Here is a 20,792-nt window from a genome sequence, read left to right on the forward strand (position 1 = left end):
TTATTTATACCCTTCTCTTTCGTGAGAAGGGAATATATAAGTTTGTCATTCCGTTTGTAATTTCTATAATATAATTTTCCGACCTTTTAAAGTATATATATTCTGAATCCTTATAGATAGCGGAGTCGATAAGACCATGTCCGTCTGTCTGTCTGTCCGTCTGTCTGTTGAAATCAGTTTTTAGATGACCCCAGATATCGGCGAGATCCGAATCTTCAATAATTCTGTCAGACATGCTTTCGAGAAGATCGCTATTTAAAATCAGCAAAATCGGTCGGTAAATAACGGAAATATGAGCAAAAATCCGAGACAATCCGAGACTTGTTAGTTAGACAACAAAATTTCCAAAAATATACAAAAAATTTCATATCAATATCATTTACAGATCCAAAAATATACGTTTTTTAATTTAAAAATTCAAAAAATTTTAGATTTTTGCCGTTTTTTTGCCCAAAATGTGTCTTAACTCTTTTTTTAATAAAATAAAATTTTTTTTAACAACATATAACAATTTTATAGTTTTCTAAAAGGTATCTTTACGCAGAACGCTTTGGCGTAAAAAACTTGTCCTATTTTTTGAAAATGTTGCCAGTGCGTCCTTCCGAATATGACCTATTTTTTATCAAAACTTCAACTTTGGGCGACATGTTCTAAAATCCCAAAGCTGGGATCAGAAAACTGAAAGCAGTTTTGGAAACCTCAATATGTTTTCTATTTACTCCAAAAGTATTTTCCCAGCCCTGAAAGAAATGTGGACCCTATGGGCAAAAATGTAAAAAATCCCATTTTTGGGATTTTCATTCCTATTTTTGGGAATTGCGGGATGCCCTTTGACCTTTTCAATTTTTTTTTTGCATTTTCTTATTTGGAATAACAAATTTAACAAGCGTTGAAGATTTCATTGAGTTTTGTTCATAAATAAAGATTTTGTCATATATTACATATTTGTTAAATTTCTAAAACTATGATTTATATCAAAATTTTAATAGGGTCGCAGATAGCTATAACAATTTAGTCCATATTTAACCCTTAATATCTTTTTTTAGTTAGATATGGAAATTCTCGTCCCTTTACAAAAAATTTCAAGCCAATATCTCAATTACATTCAAAAATATGTTCATTTAAACCTGTGTCCTTTAATTTCATCTTTTATTACATACATTTGGTGTTGAATAAAATATTTGGACAAATTTTAAAAATTATTTAGTTAATTATTTTATTAAAGACTATAACATTGTATATACAATAAAAAATATAATTTTATTATGAGCCACGCACAACAACACTTAAATCACCCCACACAAACCACCTTTCCCGCCAACCGAAATATAAAACACAATTTAATACAATATCATCAGTTAGTATAATACCTTTTTTTATTTGAACTGTTTATCTTAAACATAATACAATAAATTCTTTCAACCTACTTATATAGTTAATTCCTAACACTACTTATTTTCTATAAAATAATCGGTATACATATCCAGAAGGTAATATAAGTCCTTTAAATCTTCCTCGTTTTGAGATGATAGAGTTTCAAAACAAATCCATCTTTTTCGCATAGTTGAAAGAACAGGATCAGAAGATAGAAGTAAACTATTAAAAAAATCTTCATTATGTGATTGCCTGGAGCATTTTCTTGAGCTGAAAAGTTGAACATGCTTAAAATCTCGATTCCTCGCTTCCTGGGCTTCTTCTGTTAACTCTCCAAATGGAAGAATATTCAATTCAATTTTTATTTGACCATGACACAATACTTTGTGTACTGTTGTTGTTAGTTCCCTCCATGGATACAGAGATACAAGTAATTTAGAAATTTCAGATGTATATTCCCCAAATCGATTTCCATTAATTTTATGTTTACTATGCAGTGCCATTAAAATAGTGTTAACTCTTCGAAGCAACTACTTGTCGATTCCAGTTATTTTTGAAGTAATTTCAAAATCACGAAAAAACCTTGTCGTCGTATTACCGTCATTTGTACTACCGCAACTTGGAAGTGGTTTGTCGATGTTTAATCCCATCTGAACTTTAAATTCTTCTTTTTTCCGCAGCTCTCAGTTCTTTCAATTCTTCATTATTTTTTGTTGATTTAGTAAGATTCTCTGGCACACTTCTATATTTGAGGTCGTATGCTACACATAGCAAAAGTAATTCAAAAATCGTATTCTGGCATGAAGTGGTGAAATTCTGAAAGACAAGACTTCTTCATTAATACTTCTGCTTTTGTTTATATTTGAGAATTGCGACTTTTTCTCATTACATATTGAGCATCTCCAGAAGGAAGAAGTTTCTGTTATGGCATTGCTGACCTTTCCATCAATCATTGTTAAGCTTAGCTGATATGATACGTTAATAGAGAATTCCTTTATTTTTATGCAAATGGGCTCCAGTGCATTTATTTCACCTTTTAAATATTCCACTAAATCTTTTGTTGTTTTCTTTGACTCCTTTATATATTCAAATCCAATGGGTCTACAAAAATTTTTTGAACCCGGAGATGTATTGATCAATATATCTTCAAATGAATTTCCGATGCTTGACGATGATGGATTAAGGGAATATGAACGAATCCGTAATGGCAGTAATGATGACATAAATACACTTTTGTAGTCTGCTAATGTCCGACTTGTTTATATTCTGAAGGTTCTGATAAACCGTCACATCCCCACTTACACATTAAGACAACATCACAGTTATGAATTTTCCTTAGTTGGTCTTCTGAAAAGTCTGACACAATTCTTGATGCTGTGTTTTCGAGCAAAGATGATATATCAATACAAGCTTCCACATCATTAACAGCAATAGGTGATGGTCGGATAGTTTGTTTTTTTCCTGGATCGCCTTGTATGATGGTAATATATTGTTTCCTTTTTCATGCAGAGCTTTCCTTAATATTTGGAACTTATTTCGACTGAGACCCAGTTCTAACATAAGCGCTATTGCTTCCTCTTCAGTAAAATTTGATTGTGAAGTTGGAGTTGGTATACTTTCCACAATTCGCTTAAGTCGTTTTGGTGAACATAAGTCTTCGTATGAAGGCGCTCCTGCTGATGTGTTGTAAGTTGAGATTTCCGTAGTAGTTTCCATCCAACTACAAAATTTTAATCAAAATTTCTTTTTACATCAAAAAGTTTTAAAAAGTTTTCAATTTTTGATATGCCTGTTTTGTCTACTTTTCTACTATATGTAGTTTTTATATAATTTGAAATGTCTTTAATTCTTTCTGGCCCTTTTGAAGATACACTCCATAAAACGGAACACAACTCTTCATACTTTAATGTAAACTTCATTGTAGATTTATTAAATATGGTACTTAAAATCTGAGAATTCTACCAATTCTTGTCATTTCCGATACAGGTATTCCAAAGTAAAAAATTACGAATTGTCTACCTATTAACATTTAGGACTATATTACTATAACCTGTAATTCAGTCATTGATATTTCTTATTAGTGAATGAATCGAAATTATCATTACCTGTATATTTTTACCTATATGATCATAAACGAAACAGAACGAAATGATCTGTCGAAAAAATTTAGGTAAAAAATAGTTATAAATTTCTGAAAATTTAAGCATAATAGGATCTTTCAATTATAAGGATAAGCAAACAAATAGAAAATAGGTAAATATAAGATTTAAACATGTTGTCATATTTAATACTAAAATATGAAATATATGAAATTAAAGGACACAGGTTTAAATGAACATATTTTTGAATGTAATTGAGATATTGGCTTGAAATTTTTTGTAAAGGGTCGAGAAAAAAGATATTAAGGGTTAAATATGGACTAAATTGTTGTAGCTATCTGCGACCCTATTAAAATATATAAATCATAGTTTTAGAAATTTAACAAATATGTAATATATGACAAAATCTTTATTTATGAACAAAACTCAATGAAATCTTCAACGCTTGTTAAATTTGTTATTCCAAATAAGAAAATGCAAAAAAAAATTGAAAAGGTCAAAGGGCATCCCGCAATTCCCAAAAATAGGAATGAAAATCCCAAAAATGGGATTTTTTACATTTTTGCCCATAGGGTCCACATTTCTTTCAGGGCTGGGAAAATACTTTTGGAGTAAATAGAAAACATATTGAGGTTTCCAAAACTGCTTTCAGTTTTCTGATCCCAGCTTTGGGATTTTAGAACATGTCGCCCAAAGTTGAAGTTTTGATAAAAAATAGGTCATATTCGGAAGGACGCACTGGCAACATTTTCAAAAAATAGGACAAGTTTTTTACGCCAAAGCGTTCTGCGTAAAGATACCTTTTAGAAAACTATAAAATTGTTATATGTTGTTAAAGAAAATTTTATTTTATTAAAAAAGAGTTAAGACACATTTTGGGCAAAAAAACGGCAAAAATCTAAAATTTTTTGAATTTTTAAATTAAAAAACGTATATTTTTGGATCTGTAAATGATATTGATATGAAATTTTTTGTATATTATTGGAAATTTTGTTGTCTAACTAATAAGATAAAATTGAGTCCATTTGGTCCAAAATTACCCCCGGTATTCAAAAAAAGGCGGACCAAGGTATGATAAATTTGGTATCACTAAATTTTTAAATGCCTATAACTCGGATATTGTAAGAGATAAGTAGTATGTCCAAGCATGTTTTTTCAAGATTTCGTCAAGCGCTTTCAGAAAATATAAAAATCTTTGTATTTGGGTGAAGAACAAAAAAATGGCACGAGTTTAAAAATTTTACATGTCGTAGGTACCCTACTTTGAGCCGCCACAGCATCGTCCCTGGGGCATCTGCGGGGTTCATTTTCAAAACTTAAACTCGAATACTCCTTGGCTACGCTCACGCCAAATTTTATCTCGATCGGATCAGCCGTTTAGAAATGCCAGATTTATTTCCAAAAAATTTCTATTCTGCCCCACTGTGCACAGTTGGATCACAAATTAGAACCAAATCACCAACAGTAATGGGTTTTGTGCGTTCACACCATTTAGAACGTCTAGTCAATGTGGGCAAATATTCTTTAATCCACGCTTCCAGAAGTGGTCACGCAATTGACGGGATATGCGCCAATGATTTCTTAGAGCAACTGGATGATTATTTATTTCTCCGGTAGGAGTTTGTGATGTATTAGGGCAACCGAGCAAAAAATTATTCGGCGTTAGTGGTTCCTCATCTTCGTGGCTCAATGACAAATGTGTTAAGGGACGAGAATCTACTATATTTTCAGCTTTAATCAGGAAACTTTGCAAAGCGTGTTCACGAGGGGCCGATTCTTTAAGGGTTGACTGCAACACACGCTTGACGCACTGGACCATACGTTCCCATATACCACTTCTGCAGGATTATAGGGACAATTAAACTGCCAGTCTATACCTCTCGATGAGCATTCATCTTGAATTTGGGCCACATCAAATACTTCACTCAACCGCTTGGCTACTTGATCAGCACCAACAAAATTTGTGCCATTGTCGCTCCTGAGTCTTGTTGGAAGGCCACGTCTATTTACAAAATTGCGTATGGCAAGAGTACACGCATCGGTGGACATATCAAAAGCAACTTCTAAATGGATGGCTCTTATGGTTAGGCAAGTAAATAAAGCCACCCAGCGTTTTTCATGGCGATGACCAATTGTAATAGTCAGAGGGCCAAAGTAATCCAAACCAGTGTAGGAAAAGGAATATATGGAGTCAACCTGTCCATAAGTGGTGGCATCGGCAATGTACCACGAAATCTGCAAATAAAACAATTAGAAACACGCTTACGCAAAATTTTTCTAAGGCGAGGAATCCAAAATAATCTTCTAATTTCACATATTGTGGATTCAATATTTTGGTGTTTCATCTTTTCGTGTACATGGGCCACAAACAACTCGGTAACAGGATGGAACGACGGTGATATAATCGGACGCCTTATATTCAATGGTAACCAGCTAGCTGCGTCCAGACGGCCATAAACACGAAGTAATGCATCTTCATCAATATACGGGCACAGGGCGTACAATTCACTACTTTTGGGCAGACTACCTTAATTTTTAAATATTTCAATTTCTTGGCAAAAATGCTCTTGTTGAGCTTGACGGCAGAGCAATATTTCAGCATTTTTTAACTCGTCTGCAGTCAAACCACTTTCCTCGCCAATCTTTTTTCGGCAGCGGTTTATAAAACGTAACACCCAAGCCACCGTACGTTTTAGTTTCAAATAGGAGGAAAATCTTTTATAATCAATAACACCTTGTATATGAAAGTAAAGCAAATTTTGGACGAAGTTCCTCCGAATCTTGTTCGTTCGGGGCTACGTTTTCATTTTAGGGCAAATTATCTTCAGAATCATAAAGAAATTTAGGACCAATTAACCAGAGGGAATCATCAGAAAAATCAACTTGGATTTTCATTCTTGTAGTTTTATCCGCAACATTAAGATTTGTTGGCAGCCATCTCTAATCTGCAGGGCAACAAAAGGTTTGTAACGACGACTTTCTGAGCCAATCCAATTTATTACAGTTGTAGAATCAATCTAACAAATAATCCTTAATACCTTAACGGAATGCTCCTTCAAAATTGTAACCAGTAACCGAGTACCAAAAACAGCTACCTGTAGTTCGAGCCGAGGAATACTCATAATCTTCAAAAGGGCATATCTAGATTTGGCAGCCACAAGAGACACTTCAATTTTATTATGGGCATTTATTGACCTCCAGTATGACACGGCTCCAAATGCGTCTTCAGTGGCGTCGACAAAAACATGTAGTTCCAGGCGGTAAGGAACACCATTTCCAATATAACACCGAGTTATCTTTACATTTTCAACATCAAGAATTTCACAGGGCAGTGTTTCATCTCATACAATGCTGTGTCTCCAAACTTCTTGCATAAACAGTTTTGCCGTTAACAAAAAGTGGCTCAAAAACCCAAGTGGGTCGAAAGCGGACATTACCACACTCAACAGCTCTCTTTTAGTTGGAGACCTTACACCTTCCATAACACCAGCATTCACATTGTGGAACTTCAAATTGAACCTAAATGTGTCATCTTTTGGTTGCCAATACACACCAAGTACCTTTTCCGATTTTAGCTAATTTAAATCGCTGGAAAAATTCACCGGTTTCTCCACAGTACCTTTAAGAGCCACAATTACCTCCGAAGAGTTGGATGAAAAGTTACGTAGTTAAAACTCAGCTGCTTTATGGATATTGCGTACTTATTGCGCTATTTCAATGGCCCTTGCAGGGTTAGGAAAGCTATCCACAAAGTCATGTACATAATGATGATCCAAGATAGACTTTACGGCACGGGGATATTTATTACGAAAACTTACAGCATTTGTTTCTTTAACATAATGAGCCACAGAAGGCGAACAAAGCAGCACCAATAGTCATAACAAGCATTTCATAGCAATCGGGTGGTTCTTTATTATCTTCACGCCAAAGGAACCTTTGAGAACATCTATCTTCAGGAACCACAAGTACCTGGTGAAACATTTCTTTTATATCCCCGCACACTGCTACAGCACCAACACGAAAATTAAACAAAACGGATGGCAACGGCTTATATTGCTGGGGGCCTTTAAGCAAGTTTGAATTGAGAGAAACACCTTCAACGGATGCGGCAGCATCAAACACCAACCGAATTTTTCCTGGCATACATCAGCAGCTTCTATGGGCGACAGTTTACGTACATAATTCTTCGACAAATAATCCTTCATTATGGTTTTATAGGCGACATCAAATTCAGGACATCTTTTCATTTTTCGTTCAATGCCAACGAGCCTATTAAGAGCCATATGGTAACTGTCTGGAAGCACAACACCATGAGCATGCCATAAGAGCCGAGTTTGGAATCGACCTCCAATTTTTATTGTTGTTTTTTTCATAATCTTCCGGGCCCGTAAGTCATCCTTTGATTCTATGACCGGCAATACCTTCACTCCAAAATTCTCCGTTTCAAAATAATTTGCCACCAAGTCATAGAGCCTTTGATCAGGCTGAACTGACAACAAACGCAAATAGGAATTGGACGACTTAGCCCTAATTTACCAAATACGACCCATCCTAAAGGAGTGTTGGCAGCATATGGACTATTTTCTTCCAGATGCACAATTTCATCGGGAAGCCCTAGATGGCAATGATCCAACCCAATTAGCACTTTAGGGACTACGTCGTCGTATAATTTAATCGTCGTATAATTTAATGGGCAAACCAGGATGAGCACTTAAATCCATATTTAAACTTTGGGCCGGCAATTTTAAAGTTGAAACACCATAAACATTATTTAACCCATATTTCCTCTGTCTACCAATTCCACTTACTTGCAAATGAACCACAGTCGTCATTTCTTATGACGGCTTATCAGCATAGCAGTGTAGATTTAATCTGCTTTTTTGCCTCTGAAGACCCAGTTACTTCACCAAGGAGCATATGTTTCGACTTTACATAACAACACACCTTTATCTGTAGCTTTGGACACACAACTAAGCACAGACTCATTTCCATTTGATGAACCACGGCGCCGTGTTATAAAGCCATAGGCAATAAAGCCATATGGTTATATTTCTCATTCCATTGAGAAATAAGGTCATATGGCTTTATTACCTATGGCTTTATAACACGGCGCCATGAACCACTTGGACCAGGAGTCTCAGATGAAACCGTATTATTAATTTTGACATCATGCAATAATTTGTTATGTTTTCTTAGGCAACCATCAAGGAGACACGTCTTATGATAACGACAAAATCGGCTTGAATGTCCACTACCGAGATACGAAAAACATAACATCAATTTCTTAACTTCACTTCAACGATTAGGCACACTTAATGAATCAAATTTTGTACACTCAAATATTTTATGATTTGCCTGGCACAGAGGGCATTCTTGTTTATGTTTACCATCTGCGGCATAGAAGACAACTTTTCTTTTTTGTTCATTATTTTGACGATTTCTACTAGAACTTTGCACCATTCTTACCAAATCAGCGACACCTTTGAGCCACCTACTAAAATCCAAAACTGATATGGCTTTATAGTTGAGGCGTAGCGGGCCCACTCCATCCATTTACTCATAGGAATTTTTCCGACCAGTTCTTCCATCAGTGTAGGATTTGCTAAATGCTGTTGTCCATTGGCAGTTTCCAAAAAAACAGCTAGATTCTGCACTTTAACAGCAAGAGGCACAAGTTTGTCGATAGCACTTTCGCTAATGGGCCAAATTTCTTTCTGACAACGGATGAGCATTTCGGGCCGACCATATTTGAAAACACAATTGTTCCATAACCATACTCACATTATCGGGATGCATCAACAACGACTTCACACATTCCCGTGCATCACCCTTCAAAGCCTTTTGGAGCCTTAAAAATTTTCAAAATTATTATAATTATTTAACGGTAGACTGGTTAAAAACCGTTGAAAACATGGGCCAATCTTCAGGAACGCCATTAAATTCCGTCATAAATATAATAAGTCATAAATTTTTCTATGCACCAGCATCGAGCCACCATTTTGAGAAAACGGCATATTTGGCGGCAAATTATTTTCATTACAGCTTACGGAAGAAAATGGGACGTGGGCTGAGGCAGAATTGTCAACGTTGGCTTCACTGGTACATGTTACTGGCGGCGCAATATTGGATGGCTGTGGCATGGCGGCTAAAAAGCTTGGCGTCGAATTATTGTTCATGGCGATGGCGCTGGGCATTTGACAACTGGTCCTGGAGAACATTTATCTGGCTTTGGAGAACTTGTTGTAGCTCGACTAGGGCAACGGCGGTTCAACACCAAGCTCAAAAAATTTTTTGAACACTGGCGGCAACTGTGGTGGCTACGGTACACGTCGTTCGATGAAACTTTCAGGCACCTCGGCAATAGAAGGTGCAACTTTAGATGGTTGGGTTGAATAGGCGACACTAGTACTTCGTTTGGTGGAGGCACTCCAGTGGCAGTGGGAGTTGTTGATGTTCCAGCGGCAAGGGAACTGACAGGCAGGGCGGAGACTTCAGCGGCAGAAGCAGTCATTTGTTGGGAACCAACTTTTGTTCCTCTGGCTTCTAAGTAGCTATACGACCATGGCGACCAGCCACCAAATCGCCTGGTGAGAGATATTGTGTGTGAGGCTTCTCATGGGTGCAGATGTAAATGCGCACCACATGGTCTGGGGAAGCTCAGATATTAACTCTTTTAGATTTTCTATTAGATAATAACCTAGTAGTAGTAAATAGAGGTTCAGAACCTACTTTCATAGTTGCAAATAGAAAGGAGGTATTGGATTTACGGTTGTGAATGCAAACCATATTGATCTAGTTCAGCGTTGGAAGGTCTCAAATGAATGCTCCTTCTCTGATCACTGCTTCATAGAATTCGAAGAAGAAAGACGAATTGGGAGGTACACAAAGCGACCTTGTTCCTACTGCTCCGACGATAGAAAGTAGAAGTGACATTGATTTAGCCGTTAACTAGATCTCAAGCTCTATTAGTGTAGCCACAAATAGGGCCTGTAGATTATCAAAAGGTATACTTAAGGGAAAACCCCCTTGGTGGGATCCCGAAATTGCGAAAACTCGCAGGTTATGTCGTAAATTATTTAACAAGGCAATGAGAACTGGTATCTGGTCTCTTTATTAGTCAAAAATTAATGAATTTAAAAATCAGGTACGAAGTGCAAAGCGCAGTTCCCGGTTGTATCCCAACTGGTGACTCAGTTGTATATAATCAGCACGGTATTGAACTTGTTAATACCGCTGCAGATGTTTTGATAGATGATGACATCATCAGCTGGGCAATAAGGAGTTTTAACACCTATAAATCACCTGGCCTTTATGGCATCATTCCAGCGGATCTACAAAATAATTTAGATCGCATCATTCCCTGGCTAAGTAATATTTACAAGGCCTGTTTACACTGGTCTTACATTCCTGTTTAGTGGACCATGTGTAACGTGATCATGATCACCAAGGCAAAAGACTTCAGACCCATCAGTCTGGCGTCATTCTTGCTTAAAACTCTGGAGAGAATGATTGATATAAATGTCAGGATATCTATTAACAAATCTTTACTCTCAAACTCTCAGCATTTCTACATGAAACGTAAATCTGTTGAGACGGCTTTACATTCCCTGGTTAGGTATATTGAGTTATGGAAACTTCACTCTGGTTGCCTTTCTCGATATTGAAGGCGCTTTTAATAACGTCAGATCCTCACCTATCTGTCAATCCCTCTCTCGGATGGGTGTGGACCGATCTATTATGAGTTTTGTAAAGAACTTACTATCTGAACGGACTATTGTATCTTCATTGGGTGATACAACAATCTGTAAAAAAGCCATCAGATCATCTACCAAACCTACATCATGCTATTGACTACCATATTCCGGAACCGTGCATTTCAAGGAACTTCCGGTATAGTTTAATCTGTGATTTTAATGAATTGACACCTGATAGTGTTGAAAGCTTTAATGTGTATACAGATGGCTCTAAAACAACTAAAGTTGTCGGCGATGGCATACTCATTGAAGAATTCGGTACGAAAATCTCTTTCCGACTCAACGACGAATGTGCTATTTTACAGGCTGAAATCTTTGGCAAAAGCCAGCACGAGGATGTCCATACTGGATATATACCAGTTCTGTGGTGTCCCCTTAACGGTCATCAAGAAACAAATACTTGATTATTGCTTTAGATCAGCTCAGGAACTGTGGTCTCAGGAGCACACTTGCTCTATCGCTAGGCTACTGTGGCCTCGTATGGATTCTCATAAAACATCTTATATTATAGGGCTAAACAGAATAAATCTCAGCGCTCTGTTACCGGTTCTTACCGGTCATTCAAAGTTCGGAAACCATGCTAGACGTATTGGTATTCCATATAATATCTTTTGTAGGAGCTGTCAAAATGAAGAAGAGGAGGAAACAATTACCCATCTTCTGTGTAACTTTCCGGTCCTGGAATCGTTCCGTCATCAGGCGCTTGGTGGCTCACTTTTCTGATCTATGTGATCTATCAGATGTTCAACCTGGGTGTATACTAGCATTCTTGAAATTGTCAAAATGGGTGTGTAACAAAATACACACTATGATTTTTTCTTGGAACACAGTCTTGATCTCATCATTATGCTCTATTATTATTCTATGTCTGTATTTTTCACTACTGTCTATATCACTATTTTTCCCTTCCAAATATTTTTCCCTAACTTACTTATGTCATTAAGCAGTCTGCATAACCTAACCTAATTTTTGTTCCGGCAGATGAGGAACCACTAGTAGGCTGATTCATTGTTGACTGTAAGCGCTGACTTTTCTTGCAGGGGAGCGTTGCATGATGAACCACAAATACACAAAAGGTTTCTCAAAAAACACAAAATTTCACACAAAAATTTAAACGGCAAATTGTTCACCAAAATTATTTTAAATAAATTAATTATTTGTCCCGGCAGACAGGAACCACTTGAGCTCTTTTCAAATTTATTTTATGTTCCGGCAGGCAAGGAACCTCTCAAATAAATTTACACAAAACTTCTTAATGTTCCAGCAGGCAAGGAAACACAAAATTATTCCAATTGAAATTTGTTCCGACGGACAAGCAATCACAAATTCACACAAAAGTACAAATAAAATTTGATCCGGCGGGCAAGGAACCACAAAAAACATTTAAATCCAATAAAATTTGTTCCGGCCGACAATGAACCACAATCGCACCAAAGATTGCGAAATAAAATTTGTCGCTGGCTGCGACTGTTGTCCATAAGGGGCGAATTTAACAAAACACCTTTCCCAATAATGAGACACACAAATAAATTGAAAAGGGTGCGTTTATTTCTAAGAAGATGTTTAAAGTTAACAAAAAATTCTTAAGTAAGAGCTACTTTCTTTGCTTTTCCCTTATGAACTGAATTTAAAAATAATAAACATTTAATTATTATTAAATGAAAATAACGGTACCAACTTGACGAAAGAAAGCAGTCAGATCAATGTCAAAAAGAACAACAACTTTTACATAGGGATCAAAACAAATAAGTAAATAAGACAAAATAAGAAAAACATTAGGGCCGCCCATACAAATAATTTAAATCAAATAAAAATAACAATATAAAATAATGGGACAAATAAAAAAAGTTAAAGAAAACAAATGAATTAAAATGAAACTAATAAATGAAATTCGCTCCTCTATGAGCCATTAGGCGACAATCTGAACAATTATTTATAGCAAAATAAAGCAATTTGTTTGTTGTATTTTTTAAAGAATATCTTATATTTTAATTTTCTACCATAAAAAGTAAAATCGTAATATTAATTAACGAAGGTTTTGATAAAATGTGAACGTATTGTTTATTTTTAAGGTCAATAAAGTATTTTGCTTTTTAAGTTTTTTGTTATTTTTTTAATATTGCCGCATTATTTTATAAAATTTAATATTTTTATTACTCCTACATATTAGAATAAGATTTTTAGATATTTTAGTAGTGGAACGACATTTCTTGGACATTTCTAAACCGATTTATTATCCTATATACCTATAAGAATTTACCAATATTTGACTTAACATGAAATCTATCGTTTTTTTATTAAATTTCGAAAATAATAAGTAATTTTGAATTAGATACATGATATATTACATAATCAATGGATTTGGGCCTAGAAAAAATGTTTAGTGAGGTATAAATATTATATATATATTATAGTAAAAATAATCTGGGTTTTTGGTCATTTTGTATTGATAAACAAAAACTACATTACGGAAACCCATCTATTTGGGAAAACCCCATTAGAATTGAAGAATATTGATTCTTATTCCATAACTCTAACAAGTATGGGGACATCACCATAAACCACTATAGAACTACTACGTGCTAACATCCTGATTTTCAACCTCATATTTTAAATGCTTTATTTTATTAATAAGGTACAGTAGGCATATTAGGATCTGGATAGTTATTCTTGATTTGGGTTCTAAATATTTACATATAAGTGTATGTATTAGCTGAAAAATATTGCTTTTGTTGACCTTAGGGTATGATAACTACCTGAATTTCAAAATATCTAAATTAGGTATTTTTCCTGTTCTACACAGAAAAAAACCCAACGAAATTAACCGGAATTCTCAATATGCAAAATACTTTATTGACGTGCAAATTCTGATGAAAAATAATAAAATGCAACAACAAATGCACCGAAATTTGTATTTTAACTTTTCTTGGTTTTCCCATTTTACACAATCTCTATTTTTGATTGGAAATCATAAATTTATTTTTTTCCTATGATCCAAGGTGATCAAAATTTCGTTTTAAATATGAATCGAAATCAAAATGAATTTTATAGAATCATTAAAATTACAGTTTCTTAAAATATATAATATAGATAATTCAAATTAAATGTTTCACTGTTCTTAGCTTTTTAATCACTTTCAGGTTAACAGTTTTTCGAATCAGCCGAAAAAACGAACAGTTAAAAAGGCGTTTTGTACCTATGTATATTGAAAATTTATTCAGCATTTTTAAAACTATTTGATGATGTAAATATATGATATATAAACATTATATAAAAAGTTCGGAGTTTGGTCGAACTTCATTTTTTATCGAACTCGGAACCCGTACCCGAACGTTCGGTCGGAAACTATTTACTATATATATTAACAATATACCGAATTTTTTAGAAAAAAGTGAAATAATCATACACTGAAAATAATCCATGCTCAACTTTACGAAAAAAATTTCGTAACTTCTATATTCGTAATATTTACAAAAATTTCGTGTATAATACGAAATATTATTTAATAAACTCCTATTCTATTTTTACGAAAGTACGAAACCCTTTCGTAATATTTTTTCTTAAATTTTAGCGAAATTAAACATAATGATATTAATTATATTATGATTAAATAAAACTACAACATTTTTATAAAATTTAAGAAAAAGTATAATATTATTCTCAAATTATTTTCATAAAAAATTTAAAATTCGTATGGAGAATAATTTTGAACTAAAATTAGAAAATTTATTTTAAAATGAACAAAAATGTTTGAATAAATTAATATTTCGTAAATTTTAACATATTTATTCAAAATTCCCTTTTTTCAATTTATGTAAATTAATTTTTTCAAAAATATTTTGCATTATACTAAAATATTTCGTACAATTTGGTATATATTACGTGGTGCAAAACAACGAACGATTCGTACAATGTACGACATTTTTCGTATATATTAGGCATGGATTTTTTCAGTGTATATGCTGACGATACCTTAATATATGCATGTAGAAGCAGAGAGTAATATAATAATGACTTAATAATGACTTAAAACATGATATGGACAACATAAATAAATGGTTAAAAATGAACAAATTAAAACTTAATGAAACTAAAACTAAAATAATGAAAATTAATATGAACAATGATCAAATATTTAAATTTTACCTTCCAACGTATTTAAGCAATTTATTGATAACAAAACAAAATTTTCTAAATGAAGCTTTATATAGGAGTATAGGTCAAACATAGACCGATCCTCGGTAAATTTGGGAAAAGAATATATTTTTAAATAACAGTATGTTTTGTTGTGGTTCATTGCGATACAAATGGTTACAAGTCAATTTTTGACGTTTAAGACATAAGGTGGGTGTGTATGGGGGCTAGGATCATATAAGAGCCGATCATTACAAAAATCTGCAGTGTCATTAACACTTATATAAAACTTATTTGTGCCAATTTTTAGAGATATAATAGTATATTTGATGCAATTATGGCATAAAAAGCCCAAATCGGGATGTACGGTTGTATGGGGGTTAGATGAAATAATGAACCGATTTCAACCATTTTTAATAGGCTTCGTCCCTGTGCCAAAAAACATGCTTGGTCAGAATTTGATCAAATTATCTTGAAAATTGCGGCCTTGAGCACTAGGTTTACATGGACAGCCAGCCAGCCGGATGGACGGACATGTCTTAATCGATTCAAAAAATGATTCTGAATCGATCGGACTTACTTTAAGGTGGATATTGGACCAAAATTTTTGTGTGTTACAAACGTCAGCACAAACGTATCATACCCTCACCACTATAGTGGTGTAGGGTATAAATAGCTAATTTTTTTCAAAAGAATAAGGAATAAAATATTAATAATAACATCAATAGATACACGTCAATAGATTTAATGATAAGAACAATAAATTCGATAAATATTAAACAAAGAATGGAGTTGAATACAATATTATGTATTCAAAAAATTAAAACTAGAGAAGCACCAAAATACTTAAATGAACAACTTAATTTGGTGGGAATGATACAACCATACTTATTGAGAAACACTGACTGAGACGTGTTACAAACACTGCAGAACAACTATCCTTATTCTATAAAGGATTTAAATTATATAACTTATTTCCAAACAACGTAGAAACCGAAAAAAAAATAAATATACATTCAGAAAATTTTTGTGCAATTTTTTTTTTAAATCACAATTGTATTTTTATAGAGCGAATAATGCATTTAAAATTGTAACAAGTATGAATTTATAGTCGGACATTGCCGACCATATGATACCCTACACCAGTCAGTATGTTAAAATTTTGAATTTTTTTAAATAAAGCATTTAATTTTTTTATTGTGGAATATTTTTACTTATTGTTGACAAAAAAGAGAGATTTTCTACAAGAGTGCTCATAGGGGAGAAGGGGGTAAATATGGGCCTATCCTTATAAATTTTGGTAGATGAATTTACGTCTACTACAAAGTCATTTATGTAGATTTTAATCGTTTTATAAGTAATTATAAGTTAATTTTGACCTTCAAGTCATTTTCTGAAGACTATGGGGCTAGGGTCAAATGAGGACCGATCACAATAAAAATTAGTATTGTCAATTATTGTTCTATAAAACAAATTTTTGCTGATTTTCGTTGACATTATAAAACATTTAACGTACTTATGAGCCTAAAGACTCATCGGGGGGTACGGTTGTATGGGGGCTAGGAGAAATAATGTTCCGATTTCAACCATTTTCAATAGCGATCATCCTTGAACCAAAAAAAGAGTATGGCCAAAAATAACTAAAGAGAACCTTATATGAGAGATATGGTTAATTATTGACCGTTTTTCATAAAAATTTTTTTAGACCAACGTTGGTTTTTACAAAACTTCTTTAGATCGAATATCACTTCCTGACACTTTCCGTACGAAATTCCGTAGGAAGATTTAAGTTCTTATGAATGTTTCTTATATAAAATTGCATAACTATTCACGTATTTTTAAGTCAGCAAAGATCGTTAAAGTAATTATACCCTACACCACTTTAGTGGAGAGGTATACCAATCGGCTCAGAATAATTTTCTGAGTCGATTTAGCTATGTCTGTCCGTCCATGTAAACCTTGTAATCAAACTACAGGCCGCAATTTTGGAGGTAATTGAATGAAATTCAAATGAAAAAGGATACCAATCTGCTCAGAATAATTTTCTGAGTCGATTTAGCTATGCCCATCCGTCCATTTTTAAGTCAGCAAAGATCGTTAAAGTGATTATACCCTACACCACTTTAGTGAGAAGGTATACCAATCGGCTCAGAATAATTTTCTGAATCGATTTTTTCTATAGAAAATTTTAGGTATAACAATTTTTGATACAAAAAATTATGTGTATGGCAATTTTTCTATTAAAAATTGTGTGTATACCCAATTCTTTATATAGAAAATTACTTCTATAATAGCTTTTTCTATAGAAGAGGAACATTTTCTCTACAGAATATAATTATTACAATTATAATTATGTTTATAACATTTTTTTCTACAGAAAAATCGATATTATTACAGATATTTTTATGGAAAAAATTAAATTAAAAATTTTCTTTGGAAAATAGTGTATATATCATTTTTTCTATATAATTATGCCTTTTTTCAAACAATATATATATAGGAACATTTTTTGCCGTACTTAGGAACACTGGTACCGACTATTGGAAAATTTGGTGTTTTTAACAAAATTTGCAAATTACTAAAAAATAGTTTATTTTTTAAAAATGTTAAGTGGATCTAAAACTTAACTAAACACATAATTGTAATAACTAAAAATCATCGTGATAACATTATTCGACTTTTTAGGGGGATAGTTTGAAAAAGAGCAAAACGTTAAACTGCCGACTACAGGTATATTTACCCTACTCGTATCTCGACAAAAAGCAAAACCAAGTTCTATACTATTTTGCTTATATATAATTGGAAAGATATTTTTTAATACCTTATAAAAGATATATCCTCTTAAATGTCATTCAACCCGACTTGTTCCATTTTTGCTGGGTATACAAAGTATTTTCACGGTTTAAAAATTGAACAAACTATTTGTTTTTTATTAATACCTATTTTGTTATATTAAAAGAGCTTTTCCAACAATTGGTTTAAGCTACATTCCAAATATGATCCAGATGTTTACAGGGAATCATTCCTTTTACACCATACGGTTTTATGGTGGGCATATAACTTTCTTACTTGAATTGATACAACTTTATTGACAAAGATTTTATGAGTTTCAATTATTTTTATTTTTAATATATATACATATTTGGATCATTTGAATTATTTTTGAAACTAAATGTAAATAAGTTAGAAAAAATTTGACTTGATTTTAAACTAGCTCATAAAAGCCGACAAAGTATTCATGGCGATCATTTTTATATATGTATGTACCTATTATTTGCAAATTATTTTTTTAATATTTATTCATAGCTATAATTTGTATATATTATTTCCAGATTATATTTTGAGTCATGATCATTAAACAATAATTTTTTATTTTAACACAATAAATCTCTATTTAAATGCTTACAAATACGGAGCGTTATCAATTATACTTTTTTGAAATGTATTTTGCATTATTGCCAATGACTACATAAATTGAATATATGTATGTTTAATAAACAAATAACTTGCCTTATTTTAATTCAGAAGGACAATATACATTTTTTAGAAATAATAAATTTAAGAGTACGAATCGCTTCCACTGTATATTTTACACACTATACTAGATTTTAATTTCCATTTCAATCAACAAAAGCATTTTAGAGCCAAGCTTAATTAATTAAAAGGTAATGTCATTGGCGAATTGGTTGGAATTCAACATATTTCTTATAAGGAGTTTGATAGTTTACCGTCATTTAAAAGTGCCAGCAAACTGTCAAATTTGATAAGACTATTTAAATTTGTATCGCCACACGTCAAAATGTTGATCAAAGAATGTGTCAAAATAAAATTTAAGAAAATTTCCTTTAACAACAAAGTGAACAAAACATAAATATAAAATATTACTTTTAAGTTGAAAATATTAAGGATTTAATTATATTATTATATATTATTCAATTTATAACACATTTAAACTACTTTAAACCACTTTTAATTCATTTTTTCAACTTTTCACAAATTTTTACAAATAGCAAAACACAATTTAAAGATGGCGTTATAAACAATGTTAACAATTTTCTAAACAAACTTTGACAACTAATTTTATTTTTCTATAGAAACTATAGTTAAAAAAAAATAGTCAGCTGAAACTATATTTAAAAAAATAGCTGTTCAAGTGATGGTACTTTATTAATTTACTTTGGATGCTACTTTATTAATTTATTTTGGTATCATCACTTGAACAGCGGACTATTGTTTTTAACTAGATAAATTAAACAAGTTGTCAAAGTTTGTTTTGAAAATTGTTAACCACAAGGTACTTCAAATTTAAAGTTCCATATAGGTTTTTATCGTGCACAAGATCGTCCGATAGCAATTACATATCATTATATATACGGCCATAATAACATTTTTTGTAAAAAAAAGTTTGTTGTTGTAGTACACACCCTAGAACGATGAAATCCGGAAAAAAATGTATGCCATCCCATTTCTACACTTCCAACTTAAAGTTCTATATAGGTTTTTAACATGCACAAGATCGTCCGATAGCAGTTATATATCATTTTATATATACGGCCATAGTAACTTTTACTGTAAAAAAAAAGTTTGTTGTTGTAGTACACACCCTAGAACGATGAAATCCGGAAAAAATTTATGCCATCCGATATCTACACTGCCAACTTAAAGTTCTATATAGGTTTTTATCGTGCACAAGATCGTCCGATAGCAGTTATATATCATTTTATATATACGGCCATATTAACATTTTTTGTAAAAAAAATAAAGTTTGTTGTTGTAGTACACACCCTAGAACGATGAAATTTGGAAAAAATATGCCATCCGATTTCTACACTTCCAACTTAAAGTTCTATATAGGTTTTATAGTGCACAAGATCGTCCGATAGAAGTTATATATCATTTTATATATACGGCCATAGTAACATTTTTGTAAAAAAAAGTTTGTTGTTGTAGTACACACCCTAGAACGATGAAATCCGGAAAAAATGTATGCGATCCCATTTCTACACTTCCAACTTAATGTTCTATATAGGTTTTTATCGTGCACAAGATCGTCCGATAACAGTTATATATCATTTTATATATACGGCAATAGTAACATTTTTTATAAAAAAAAGTTTGTTGTTGTAGTACACACCCTAGAACGATGAAATTTTAAAAAAAGATTTATGCCATCCGATTTCTACACTGCCAACTTAAAGTTCTATATAGGTTTTTATAGTGCACAAGATCGTCCGATAGCAGTTATATATCATTTTATATATACGGCCATAGTAACATTTTTTGTAAAAAAAAGTTTGTTGTTGTAGTACACACCCTAGAACGATGAAATCCGGAAAAAAATTATGCCATCCCATTTCTACACTTCCAACTTAAAGTTCTATATAGGTTTTTATCGTGCACAAGATCGTCCGATAGCAGTTATATATCATTT

The 20,792-nt window shown here is 32.8% G+C and overlaps 2 protein-coding genes across 2 annotated transcripts in view; both read right to left on the reverse strand.

The window, feature by feature from the left end:
• The window catches only part of LOC111683130 (protein trapped in endoderm-1), a 78,741-nt gene extending 59,631 nt beyond the window's left edge, over nt 1-19,110 (reverse strand). The window contains exon 1 of the mRNA XM_046945576.1: nt 19,090-19,110. Coding sequence (XP_046801532.1) covers nt 19,090-19,095 — 6 coding nt within the window. The 5' untranslated portion in view covers nt 19,096-19,110. The remainder of the gene's footprint in view (nt 1-19,089) is intronic.
• On the reverse strand, nt 4,864-6,070 carry LOC124418671. Its single transcript, XM_046945578.1, has one exon. The coding sequence runs from the start codon at nt 5,290-5,292 to the stop codon at nt 4,978-4,980; it is 315 nt and encodes a 104-aa protein (XP_046801534.1). The 5' UTR covers nt 5,293-6,070; the 3' UTR covers nt 4,864-4,977.
• Nucleotides 19,111-20,792: the final 1,682 nt, after the last annotated feature.

The sequence above is a fragment of the Lucilia cuprina genome, chromosome 3 (assembly GCF_022045245.1).
Source record: "Lucilia cuprina isolate Lc7/37 chromosome 3, ASM2204524v1, whole genome shotgun sequence".
Classification (NCBI taxonomy): Eukaryota; Metazoa; Arthropoda; class Insecta; order Diptera; family Calliphoridae; genus Lucilia; species Lucilia cuprina.